The sequence below is a fragment of the Panthera uncia genome, assembly GCF_023721935.1.
Source record: "Panthera uncia isolate 11264 chromosome D3 unlocalized genomic scaffold, Puncia_PCG_1.0 HiC_scaffold_8, whole genome shotgun sequence".
NCBI classification, from domain to species: domain Eukaryota; kingdom Metazoa; phylum Chordata; class Mammalia; order Carnivora; family Felidae; genus Panthera; species Panthera uncia.
This window is the reverse complement of record NW_026057586.1, coordinates 69,989,208-70,003,229: the sequence shown is the minus strand read 5'-3', so window position 1 is coordinate 70,003,229 and position 14,022 is coordinate 69,989,208. Positions and strand designations below refer to the sequence as shown.

The 14,022-nt window shown below is 44.4% G+C and overlaps 1 protein-coding gene across 1 annotated transcript in view; it reads right to left on the bottom strand.

The window, feature by feature from the left end:
* OSBP2 (oxysterol binding protein 2) overlaps positions 1 to 14,022 on the bottom strand; it is a 177,823-nt gene that overhangs the window by 142,596 nt on the left and 21,205 nt on the right. Inside the window, exon 2 of the mRNA XM_049619008.1 lies at positions 1,438 to 1,646. Within this exon, the coding sequence (XP_049474965.1) occupies positions 1,438 to 1,646 (209 nt within the window). The remainder of the gene's footprint in view (positions 1 to 1,437; positions 1,647 to 14,022) is intronic.

Sequence of the window (14,022 nt, the reverse complement as noted above, 5' to 3'; positions counted from 1 at the left end):
AAGAGAAGGTCAGAATGATATTAAACGACCACCAATGTGCACTGAGAAGCTAGTGCTGGGGGAGACCCCAATACAATAGACCAGGTATGGGGCATGGTGACTGACATTACCAGTCCCTCTCATCCTGTTTTGTGCTAGAGCTCCTTCCATAGGACTCAATGTCTCCCCAACCAGCCTGTGAGATAATCCTGGAGCGGAGAGGCTGTGATTTGTTCTCACATGGAGCCCTGCCTTCCTAAAAGAACCCCACATAGGTCTGAGAAAACACACGCCATTTTGCTTTAACTTCAGAAGAGTTACAGCTTCCCAATATCTCTTCCCCGAGTGTGTGTGGACCTAGTTTTCACCCATCAGAAACATTTGCTATCACTCTGGGTGGACACGGCTATGGGAGGCAGACATTCTCACACACTGCTACAGTCATCTGATATTACAACCCCTATGGAAGTTAGCTTGACAATCTCTCAGAATTACAAAGGCACACTGCTATTAACCCAGCAACCCTACTTTCTAGAATGTATACTTTATACTTTTACAAATGTGAAACAAAATGCAAGATTACTCATTGCGGTGCAGCATGTCATAGCAAAATAAACAACCTAAATGTTCATCAACAGGTTTTGGGTTAAATAAACTATGATACGTCCATACAACAAAGTACTATACTGCTGTAAAAACAAGGAGGAAGCTTTTTATGTACTGATAGGGAAGAAATTCCAAGATACATTGCTAAGTGGAAAGAAAGGAAGGTGGAAGACTGCATTTATTTTAAAATAAGTACCAATTTTAATAAATATGTAAAAGACACAAGGTAGCTCTGGTTGCCTCTGGGAGGGATAATAGGGTGGTTGGCTGGGAACAAGAGTCAAGGGCAGGTGTCACTGCATGTGCTTTTGAAACTTCTGGTTTATGAATCACATAAAGACATGACATATTAAAAAATAAATGCATGTATTAAACAATTAAATGTCTTGCTCAGGATATCTGAGCTTGTCTACCACCTCAGCAAAGACAACAGCTCTGGCTAAATAGCTTTCAATCTCCATAATGGGCCTGGGAAAAAGTCTGGCCCACGGCACAGGTACATGATCCTGGACTCCCACCTCTGCTGCTGCTTCTGGATCTCACTCACTGCAGCATGTGAAGGTTCTGTTAAAATCTAGGAACTATACTTGCCCAAAGAAAGATACACACAGCCCTCCTCATCACAAATATTTCTATCCCAAGACCTGTCCACCCAACCTTGACCACCTAAGCATCTCATTGCTGAGGACACACAGAGCTGAATGGGAAGGGTAAACACATATCCCAACCTTCCAGGGTTGGTCTGGACTAGCCTGGGTCTCCTGGTCACCACCACCCCCCAAACACTTTCAAGTCCCACTCTCTCTGGATCCATGACACTGCATGTATACCCGCTCACCAAGTGCTCACTACCTGAGTGGCTGCTCATCATGCAGACAGCCTTGGCCTTGGCCAGCTCCAGGGCGGTGATCCACTGCTGCCGCTCTACCTCCGAGCTGGCCTTGAGGTGGTAGGTCCTTGCCCCACTGGTCAGCACGATACTGCAAGAGTCCTCCGTGTCAAAGTGCGCGGTGGACAGGTTGATGGTGCCACGACAGGTGTGGGCCATTTCACCCTGATTTCTGTAGGATGCAAGAGAAGGTATGGGGTGAGGCTCCCAAACTCAATACCTCTAGACTGCTCAAGGCAAATCCTCAGAACCTCAGACCCTTAGAACTGAGAGAGTCCCTGGAGTCAGAGCAGGGAGATAATGTCTGATGGGATTGACTGGTAGGGGCTTGGCTGAGGGGCGCTCAGTGGGGAGATAGCAAAGGGAGGAGGGCCCGCATTAGTGCCAACTGCAGGGCATGCTGGCTGTGGGTTAAGCCCTTGCAGACATGAGGAAATGGAGAAGGGTGACTGTCTAGAGACCTGTGAGGCAGCATAGACCACTAACTCCAACCCAGCCTCCTTCCACTAAGTCTCAGAACCACAGAGCTGGAGCAGGATGGCAAATACCACTGAAACTGACATTAGAGACCCAGAACCCCAGAGGGTGGATTTGGAGGCACACCCTGCCAGGAGTGACCTAGGAACAGAGATCCACAGAGCAAGGATGCCACCACACTCTTCTGGCCCCACAACAAACGGGAAGAAGGCAATGGCGGGACTAACACAGTGCTGCCTCATGACGGACATGACCTTAAAACCTTTGCTGGTTATAAGATTATGGAGCTAATGGTACCAAAGTAAGGGGAAATGGAAGTGACTGAAGTGCAGGCCATTTCCAACTGTGACCAATGTCTAAAAACAGATCCAACCATCATGACTGGATCTACCTAACTTAGTCCTTCACATACTTAAAGGAAATTTGGAACCATCACAACATACCAAATCTCTTTTCACAGAGAGTATTGGAAAAGGAAGAGCAATTGGTGGTCAGCATGTAACACAGCCAGTGGCAGAAGCTCATTTGGCAAATTCTGCTGCCCTTTGATGCTGGCTGTTCCTCATGTTATTTTCTTGATTCTTCTACCAGTTCTAAAGTCAAATGACTTGACACTCAACAAGACATTCAGCTTTTATGTGAACAGCTTATGCCTTTTCCAATTCCCTCCTGCTTTGGCTACATTCCTTAGAGAAGATGACATAGTTTATACTTGAGGAAAAGTCCCGCTCCTAGGTGCTGACATGTTCTACTTGAAGAAAACTTCTAATTAACAAAACTGGCAAAGATGAGCATACCTATTGGAAGCCTGCCCTTTTTGATTCAAGGACTTTTTGGCTAGAGGCTGTTCAGGTGTTAAACAATACAGTAACTAACCAAAAAGGCCACTATGGCTCAGCTCAAAAAGAAGGCAGGGAGGTGGTGACCATTCTAGGCAGGGGGAACAGAAAGGGCAAATAACATAAGGGAAGGTGAACTTTACAGGTTTCAAAAAAGAAGAAAAGTTTCCGTGTAGTAAGAGCATTGAGAACAACAGAGTGAATGAGAAAAAGGTGAAGCTAGAAAATTACATAGGGGCCAGATGCAATACCTTGCGGGTTATGTTAGGATTTAGACTTTTATCTCAAAATTAAAACAGTGGGCCTCCTAGGCCTAATGTTAGGAAAGAAGCAGAGGTGGCCAAGAGTTACAGAAATTCCTATGGAAAACAGGGAATAGAAGTACCTGGTAGGAGATGGGATATGGAAGCCAGGCCACTGTGTGGTATCAGAGTGGGATGGAAGTTATCCAGTGGCTATTGTATTGGATTACAACCCATCAACTAAAATAAATACCCCTGAGTTCATGCTGATATAAGCAAATAGTTGAAGGGATAAATAAATGGGGGAGAAGGGACAGATCTTCTTTAATAAAAGTAGATGTGATCACAGATATAGAAACTCACTAAATGCAACGTAGGATTCTAGATTGGATTACAAGATAGAAAAAGACATTAGAGAAAAACTTGTGAAATATGAATAAAGTTGGAGGTTTAGTTAATAGTATCATATCATGTTAATTTTCTGGTTTTGATAATTGTACTTTGCTGAGATAAGATATTAACATTAGGGGAAGCTAGATGATGGATACTTGAACTTTTCTATAAGACTCCTCCTCCTCTTCCTCTTCTTCCTCCTCCTCCTCTTCCTCCTCCTCCTTTTCCTTCTCCTCCTCCTTCTCTTCCTTCCTTCCTTCCTTCCTTCCTTCCTTCCTTCTTCCTTCTTCTTTCTTTCTTCTTTCTTCTTCTTCCTTCTCCTCCTCCTTCTCCTCCTCCTCTTTCTTCTTTGTAGATCACCAGTTTATTTTAAAAGTACACAACACAGGAATAGCCAGATGGAAGAGATAAGTAGGAAAAGAGTGTAGAGTTTCCATGCTCTCTGAGCATGCCACTGTCCCCATATCTCCACATGTTCACCATGAAAACTCTGGAAACTCTCCAAACCAGTTATTTCAAAATTAAAAATAAAAATTTTAATGCTGCCATCACACTCTTCCCAGAGTCATAGCTGAAATGAAGTCTGGTGGCCAGAACCTGAACTCACTTGCTGTCAGGCTCAGTGACAGGGTGGGTGGGATATGTTCCCAATGTTACTGAAGAACAGAAGCCCTAAGTCCCTATTATAAGGCCTAGCTCTGGACTGGGCTCTCCAGAGTGAGGTGCAGGAACTTTGAAAATCACTAGAGGGTTGCCTGTGTGGCTCAGTCAGTTGAGCATCTGACTTTGGCTCAGGCCATGATCTTACAGTTTGTGAGTTTGAGCCCCACATTGGGCTCACTGATGTCAACATGGAGCCCTCTTCAGATCCTCTGTTCCCCTCTTTCTCCAACCTTCCCCAGTTTGCACTCTCTCTCAAAAATAAATAAACATTTAAATAAATAAATAAATAAATAAATAAATAAACAAAACTTAAGATTTTTTGTAAGGTTTATTCATTTTTGAGAGACAGAGCATGAGCAGGGGAGGGGTGGAGAGAGAAGGAGACACAGATTCTGAAGCAGGCCCCAGGCTCTGAGCTGTCAGCACGGAGCCTGACCTGGGGCTCAAACCATCAGCCACAAGATCATGACTTGAGCCAAAGTCAGATGCTTAATGAACTGAGCCAACCAGGTGCCCCTTAAGTAAAACATTTTTAAAAATCACTAGACAAAAAGTAAAGTTGTGGGTAAGGGTCAGGGAGGGAGAGAGAAACTCCCCACTCAAGACAAACTGGAAACCAAACTTTAAAATCAATGAAGAAAATCAATGCTAACAAAGAAGCCAACAAAGTCAAATGCTCAGCAGATAAATCACTTCAGACAAAATGGATGTATCAGAACAATATTTTTTAAATGAATGTAAATAGGTTTAATATTCTAAAGATGAAGGAATAATATCAATAAAAGAGAAATAATTTGTGAAACAAAGCTGGTAAAAATGAAACAAGAACAAGTAGACATGAAAAAGTAACAGGGAATTTCAGAAAATGAAAATATAAGCAGATAAGCTTTACCAGTCACCCAGCATCCACATCTAAATTTAACCTTAACTCTTTGTAACTAGAGTTACTTTTCATTAAAAGATTTGAGGGGAGATTGATTTTTCGTTTTATTTTTCTGCATTATTGGAAGAAATTATGTAGCAAAACATGGGAATTTAGGAATTAAAGGTCCATTAAAATCATCAAGGTCCAATATATTTACTTGTCTTGGAATTTAACTCTGTTCTTTTTTCTTTCGTTTAGATGTTTTGTGGTCAATCCATTTTCCACTAGTAGCCAAAGTGATATTTTTTGTCCTGTTACTCAGTTTTTAAGATTTCAATGCCTTCAAAGTAAGTCACAAAAGGGTCCAAAATTCAGAGTCATATCATAAAATTCAGGTTGTTTTTTGGGAGTGGTGCACCTACCCATGTTGTATATAAATTTTTGTTTCTCCCATTGTAAGTTCTGGCTGAGGTAACTTCTCCTATGAGAGTCAACCTTCCAGGGTCACCCAACAGTCCAGATGGTGGAAAGGTTAAAGTCCCACTCATGGTACACTGTGGACTTGGGTCTGCAAGCTGCAGTGGCAATTCCTATCCTACCCACCCTGGAAGGAGAGCTTTGGAGGTGTGCAACAACCCAGAACCGTCTATTCTCATTGAGCCCTAGGCATATTTAGTGCCTCAAGACAAACCAGGCCATGTGATAGGGTTTGCCAGTTATATGAGAGCTCATATCCAGCACACATGATCAAGTATCTTCTGCCAGTTTTTAAAAGAATATGTTTTGTGGCATTACTTTACATTCAGTGAATGTTTTAAGTATTTAGAACAAGTAGAGACAAAATATGGAACACCTGTAGTAAACTTAACTGTAAGAGAGGCTACCATAACTAACATTCTTCTAAGTGAGTCACACTGACTCTCAACCAAATAATATTCAGCTGTTCTGATGGCCAGTGTCCTTGCCAGAGATAAGAATATGACATCAGCTATCAGAACTTGGAAGCCCGTAATGGTTTATATAGGACTTCCTAAGCACTAACTGAGCTGTAATAGTTAATGTAGCATTTTGGCTAGTGACTACCCACCTGTATTGGATATAAACCTTGCGCACCAGCTCAGAGACCCCTTACCACCACCTTTATTATCTCTTGGTACCCCATGTGGCTTGGGACACTCCTCCATTTATGAGCTTGGAAGGATGCTGAATCTCAGAGTGTGGGATCTGGCGTCTTGAGTGGCCATCAAGAGGCTAGATTTTTGCAATCCACTAGTTTAGAAAGGTTTTCACCTCACAGGCTGAACAATGACCAGTGGGAAGTGGGAAATAGATGGGAAGCAGGCAGATAAATACTCCTCATTCTTCCCTCAGTGGACCTCTCCAAAGTATGCTTTATGTTTGAAAACCTTTTGGAGAAGTCCATGAGCCCAGAGAACGAGTAGCTCCTATGACCCTTGCAGTCTGCTGTGAGGTCATAGCCAACCTATTAAAGTATTGCATCATTTTGTATCTTTCCCTTACCTTTACCTTTTTGCCTCCACATCACCAATGCTCGTCTCGCTGAGTGTCCAACCTGTCAGCAGGAGGGACTGACACAACCTTCAAGGCATAACCCACTCTTTGGGAAGAATAAGACATCCATCAACTAGATCAAACCGCTTTCACCTTGGTGGGGCAGGGGGAGGGGAGACTGAGCAATTTGTCCTTACTGGAATCCATGTGTTTTCTGGTAATAGGGTTGCCTCCAGCAGCCCTATAGTCCATAGTTATCAAATCCTCATATGCCTGCCTGGATTCTCATAGGACACAGCCTCAGATTAAGTCACTCACTTCAACTAAGGAAGTGAACCAATAACTCCTGATTGGAGTTCGCCTATCTTACTGTGAACCCTGCTGCCACTCGGGAGCAGCCAACCTGACAGAAGAATGGAATGGCCTAGTGAAGGCTCAGCTGGGGCACCTACTGGGGAGATGTCTATGGGCTTGAGCATCAATCCCCCAGGATGAAGTATATGCCCTGAACTGACAACTGATATCTGGATGACCTGTATAATTACAGAAGATGGGTCCAGGAGTGGCCCTGTTCACTGTTACACATAGTGACCCCTAGCAGAGTCTATGCTTCTCATCACCTGGGCTAAGCTGGGTTAGAGGTTCTACTTCCAGCGAAAGGGGAAACACAACACAATAAGGCTTCCATTAAATCGGAAGCTGATGCTACCCCCTGGCCACTTTCTGCTCCTCCTGACAGTGACCAACAGACCAAGAAGGGAGTGACAATACTACTGGGTCGCTAATACCAACTTCCATGAAGATTTAGGTTAGTGGTACATATGGGGATGGGAGAGGAATGTCTGGAATAGAGCTGAAGGGATTCCCCCAGAGACTCTCTTAATACTTTTATGTCTGGTAATGGTTATTAATGGGCAAGGCAACAAGGAACTCAAACCCCTCAGGACAAATGTCACAGACCAGCCAAAGTGCTAGCAGAGAATGAAGAGGATCTAGAATGGGTGGGGGGGGGGAGAAGATGATGAATATCAATTACAGCATTGGGACCAGACATAGCAGCAGCAAATGAACTTGTTTCATAGCCTTCTTACTTCAGTTTTCCGGGCAACCTCAGTTAGCCACCAGGAAGGGGACTCTGTCATTGATTGGACTTGCACCTCCAAGGAAGGGGTAAAGATGTCTTCATTCTCTCAAGAGAATGGATGTCCCCACATCGTAGTAGGAAAGCTGACACCATGGGAGGGCACAAGAGGACCTGAGTAGCGCAAGGTGTGAAGCATATTGGACACAAACCTTGTGCACCTTCTCAGATTCCCTCGACCACCTCCTTCTCTGTCTCTCTCGGTCGGTACCTCAGCCTTGCCCAATTGTCCTTCCGCTTCTGGACTTTCATGAAATCCCACAGTGGGAGACAGGAGGTGGAAGCAAAGGGGGCAGATAAATTCCACCTCCATTCTTCCTTCTGCAGACTTCTCAGAGGTGTGTTTTCTCCTTGTGTATCTTCTGGAGAAGTCCATGTGCCAGACCTGCTGTGTCTCTCTGCAGCTCACTGTGATGGGACATCCATCCTTCCACTTCCTGTTTCTGCCTCACCACCTTGGGACCGCATCTCTCAAACAGAGTGTCAGCCCTTTTATCCTTGCCTTGGCTCTGTTGTCTAGAGGACCTTCATAAAAATTGTCCATAGGCAGGAAGAAAATTGATAAGCAACAAATTTGAATCCAGACACACAGAAAGACAAAATCTACTAATTTGGAGCAAAGCACTTGTCCTTGTGTGTGACTTTCATTCAATTGCTAGCTCAAGCTGAGTCTGATTCACCCGGCAAATTCCACTCTAATCTTCCAAATCCAAATTCAGCAAGTACTTCCTATGGGCTACTATATAAAGGAATTGTGCTAGAAACTGGAGAGAGGGTAAATATAAAGATAAATGAAACACATTTTCAGGCCTCAAAGAACATTCCATCTTGTGAAAGAGACAGACCTGTAAATGGTAAACTGCTATTTAATAGGCAGGGGAAAATAAACTCAAAATAAAAGGAGCATTTACTTTATGAAAATTCATTGAGTTGTGTCCTTATAATTTACCTACTTTTCTGCATGTATGTTACACACATACAGTATGTTGTATGCTACATACATAGCCATTGTTAATAAACAGTTTGCTTTAAAAACAAACTCAAAATGGAAGGATAAGTCGCCAGTGGTGGGAGCTCAGGAGACAGAATGACACTTTCCTTTCCAGATGGATCAAGGAGGTACATACACTGGAGCAGAATTTCAAACAATGAGGGGACTTTGCCCAGGCAAAGGCTAGAAGGAGGACCAGGCCAACCCAGAGCAGCGATGTGGAGGCATGTGGCTCTGGGAAAGCCCAGGGATCTAGGACAGCCAAAGGAGAGGGTCTACACATGGCCAGGCTTGATGATGAGTACTGAGTTAAACTGTGCCCCCCAGGAATATATTGTGAAGTCCTAACCCCTAGTACCTGCAAATATGACCTTATTAGGAAATATGGTCTTTGAAGATATAATCAAGTTAAGATGAGGTCATTAGGGTGGGCCCTAATCCAGTATGACTGGTGTCCTTATAAGAAGAAGAGAGAGAGACAGAGGCACAGAGGGCAGTAGAGATGGGAATGATGCATCTACAAGCCAAGGAGCACCAAGGATTACTGGCAAACATCAGAAGCTAGCCAGGCCTGGAAGAGAACCTCCCCTACAGCCTTCAGAGAGAGTACAGTGCTGCTAGCCCTTTGATTTTAGACTTCTAGCCTCTGGAAATGTGAGGCAGTAAATTTCTGCTGTCTTTAGCCACCCAGTTTATGGTGTTTTATTACTGCATCCCTAGGACACTAAACATGATGGCTGAACAGATGAGTGCAGGAAGGGCCCTTTGGAAGTTCCCATACAGCTGAGCTGGTTTATGTCTACATATCGATCATGGGACTGCATTTCAACCCCCACCCCCACCCCCAATCTCCACTGAGAACACTCAGTCACCACAGCACCCATATGGCTCTTTTTTCCCTAGAACAGCCCTGCCCCCAAACCACCCATCGCAGCTCAGAGCTTTCCCCTTTTCCTATACCATTGAGGTTGGAGCACCCAAAATGACCCGCAGCAAAGATTCCAAGGATTCAGGTTCCATCAATGACATGACACGTATTAACTGCAGAAGCAAGTTAGGATGGAACTGAGCAGGAGAAAAGTTATTCATTGTGGTGGCAGGAACTGTGACAGAGGGAGCAGGATTTTGCTGCCATCGGCTTCCTGATTCCGTGGCTCCCTGCAGCCGCAGCCGCCTACCAGCAGAGCTAGTGAGAGTCTGGGGACCCTCAATATTCCTGACTTTCAGCTTCCAGCTGCTTTTCCAGCCCTCCCAGCAACTAGGAAGCTACCTCACCCATGGCAGCATAGCCTTTCAGCTAACACTAGCCAGACTCATTTCTGGTATGTGCAGCTGAGTCCTGGCCAAGGCACCTTCCCAGAGGCTACAACATCTCAGAATGAATATCCAAGACTGCAAATAAGGTTTGATGTGTGCTGTTTGGGATCTCTAGCAACCAAGGCACCCATAGGCTCATCCCATGCATTTGCAAAGATTTTAAAATCTGGATCCAGAGATGCAAAATGTATAGCCAACAACCCAATTTAAAAATAGGCAAAAGAGGGGCACCTGGGTGGCTCAGTCAGTTAAGCATCTGACTTTGGCTCAGGTCATGATCTCGCGGTTCATGGGTTCAAGCCCCACGTCGAGCTCTGGGCTGACAGCTCAGAGCCTGGAGCCTGCTTTGGATTCTGTGTCTCCCCCTCTCTGCCCCTCCCCTGCTTGTATTCTCCCTCTCTCTCAAAAATAAATAAACATTAAATAAAAATAAAAATAGGCAAAGGATTTGAACAGATACTTCACAAAAGAGGATCTCTGAATAACTAATGAACATATGAAAAAGGGCTCAACCTCATCAGTAATTAGTAAACATACATGTGCACCATGATCTAGCAATTCCACTCCTATGGACCTCCCCTTTAGGGATATATGCATGTGGTTACCAAAGACATGTGCTGGAGTGTCTGCAGCATTCTTCTTAAAAGCCCCAAACTGCAACAACCCACATGTCCATCCATACTAGAATCGATAAGCAAATGGTGGCTTATCCAATTCATGGCTTATCCAATTGGTAGAGTATTATACAGAAATGAGAATAAATCCATAAGAACCACACAAACGACCTGGAAGAACCTCAAATATAATGTTGAGCAGAAGTCAGACACAAAGAAAACGTACTGTGTGAGTCTACTTAGACAAAGCACAGTTACAGGCAAACCTAAGCTCTGGGGTGAGAAGTCAAGGTAGCAGTTACCCTTGAGGAGCAATGAGTGGAGGGGAGACAAGGGGAGGCTCCTGGGGGTGGGGGGAGCTGGTCATGTTTTATTTCTTTAGCAGGGTCAACGGCTATCTAATGTGTTCATTTGGGGAACATCTCCTGAGCTGTATATATATTTACCACTTGTCTCTATGCATATCAAACCTCATTAAAATGGCATTTAAAAAGAACAGAGATGCAGGGAATCCTTTCCTGGCAGTGGAGGCAGCAACAACTGGTTCTCTAGGGCAGCAGAAGTAGCAAAGCCTAGGGAGCATCAACATCCAGTGCCCAGGTGGCAATGTCCTCTCCAGGATAGTTTTGTGACATGATTTTGGTCATAGACCTGGCTACTAGCCTTCTTGTTCTCACCTCCCCCCCTCTGAGACCTCTGTCCTCCTACCTTTCCAGGAATCCTGTCTGTGAGTTCCTGAAGATCCTTCCAGTAAATACATCTTTTTTTTTTCCTTAAAATATCCAGAGCTGGGTTTCTGTTGTTCTGCTAGGACAGATGGACAGCGGCCCCAGAAGGGATGTCAGAAGGCAGAGAAGACAGTGAAGAAGGTCGTACAAAAGACACATGCAGGAGAAACAGATTTCGGTTCTTTTATCTCTCAGGTCATGGGGATGCTGTTAGGATCCTTCCAGATCTAAGTAACAAAGCTCAGCTTATTCATTCTAACTACCACATCCTGAGGACTTACCTTAGAGGTGTCTCACATGGAGTAGCCACTTAAGATGTGATAGGAAAGGCAGGAATGACCTCCCTGTTCCAGAGGCAGAGGCTGAGGCTGAAGCTTGGCTAAGTGGGCAGCTCATTGCAGGTTCCAAAGGGGACCAAGCCAGTCTCACCCATTCACCTGCAGCCCTGTCTCTTACCCAGAGGGGTGCATGGACTTGTCCCCAGGCTTCATTTCTACTCTTAAAAGTCATCAAAGCTGGTTAGGGGCACCTGGGTGGCTCAGTTGGTTAAGTACCCAACTCTTGATTTTACCTCAGGTCATAATCTCATGGTTCATGGGATCAAGCCCCTCATCAGGTAAACATTAAGAAAAAAAGTCATCAAAGCTGGTTAAATGGTGCCATCCAGAAAATGCTCAGTATGGCAACTGTCAGAAGTGGCCAAACAGAAGCATTTACTGTGCAGATGAGATTGTCACCATGAGACCTGACACTGTTTCACTTTGCTTCTGGCCTCATTCTTTTCCATTTAGAGCTTCCCTCGAGAAATGCTCAAAAAATGCTGCTGCAAATTCTACAGGAAGGACATTTCCAATGTAATTTTTTTTCAATAAAAAAGGAGACTTGGGAGCCATTCTCCCGTATCTGAAATTCACATTGCTGCATGTTTACACAAATGGAGGATGACAGATGGTGATTTACAAAGGCCAGTACAGGGGCTCCTGGGTGGCTCAGTTGGTTAAGCGTCCGACTTCAGCTCAGGTCACGATCTCGCGGTCCGTGAGTTCGAGCCCCGCGTCGGGCTCTGGGCTGATGGCTCAGAGCCTGGAGCCTGCTTCCGATTCTGTGTCTCCCTCTCTCTCTGCCCCTCCCCCGTTCATGCTCTGTCTCTCTCTGTCTCAAAAATAAATAAAACGTTAAAAAAAAAAAAAAAACAAAGGCCAGTACACTTATCAATACAACTTACATCTAGGTAGTACCTCACTTTCCATGGGAGGCTAGAAAACAGGATTCCTTCAATCCTCGCAAGAACCCATAAAGTAGGCAAAGCAGACATTGATTTGTTTAGCAAATATTTATCAAGTATATTCTAAATGGCAGGCCCCTGCAGGAGGGAATTAGCCTCATTTTATAGCCAAGAAAGGGGAGGAGGCCAGGAAAAGGTGACTCATGTTTCCCTGTCCATAAAACTGGTAAACAATAAGGGGTACCTGGGTGGCTCAGTCAGTTAAGCATCTGCCTCTTGGTTTCAGCTCAGGTCATGATCTCACAGTATATGAGTTCATGCCCCACACCAGGCTCTTTGCTGACAGAGTGGAGCCTGCTTGGGATTCTCTCTCCCTCTCTCTCTGTCCCTCCCCTGTTTGCTTGCTCTCTCTCTCAAAATAAATAAACAAACTTAAAAAAAAATTTTAACTGTAAACCAATAAATCCAGGCTGGAACTGAGTTTCTCTGCCACCAGCACAGGGCTCTGTCCATGCAGAATACTGGGGTATCCATCCAGAAAAATGTTTTGCTTTACCTGGTCATTGTTTCTATTTGCCACTTGCAAGTGAGAACACACTTGTGACCTATCCTGTCCCTGCCCAGGTCAGAGCTAACACGTGGTGAGAGCTCAGGGATGGTGGGCAAGCTGAGTGAATTAATACAGGAGTGTTACACAAGCAAAGGAATAAACCCAGGGAGATGACCCAGTCCTGGAACCACCCAAAGTCCTGTCAAACTCACATTCTTAAGGTAGAACAGTAGGGTAACACCCTACCCTTGAACATCACTCACTGAAAAACCACTAGACCCTTTTTGTGGTTCCACCAAAATGTTAGAATACCATGTACTAGCCACATATAAGGTGGTTCCTAAGAATATTAAGTGAAAATCCTGTCACAGAATATTAAGCAAATACTTTACATCTCAAATTTAGACTAAAATGTCTCATCAGGTAGAAAATGGATAAACATGCCGCTTTTGCTGCCAATGCAATAACAACAAACCACAATATTTTCCCAAGTTACTGCACTTTTAAAGTGTGATGTTGGTCAGGCAAAAGCCTGACCCCTGGACTTCACCAAGCAGAATTCCAAGTCCTCTCCAGCATGCCTCCTCAATCTCTCTCAAATCCACCCCCTTCACTGAAGCTGTCCCTCTCAGCTCTGCACTGGGCCATGGTCATCTCTCACCAGGACATACCCACAGCTCCTCCATCAGCCTCTGCCTTGCCCCTGAAAGTCCACTCGTGCTACATTTTTCTAAAACTTCAGTCTGAGTCTGTCAATATGCTGCTTTAAACCTTCAACTAATCTCCTCTTTCTTTTCTTTTTTTTTCTTTTTTCTTTTCCTTTCTTTCCTTTTCTTTTCTTTTCTTTCCTCCTCCACCTCCTCCTGCTGCTGCTGCTGCTGCTGCTGCTTCTCCTCCTCCTCCTCCTTCTCCTCTTCCTCCTCCTCCTTCTTTTTTTTTGTGTATGTGTGTTTTTGTTTTTTTTTTTTTTTTAGAGAGAGTGATAGAGGGA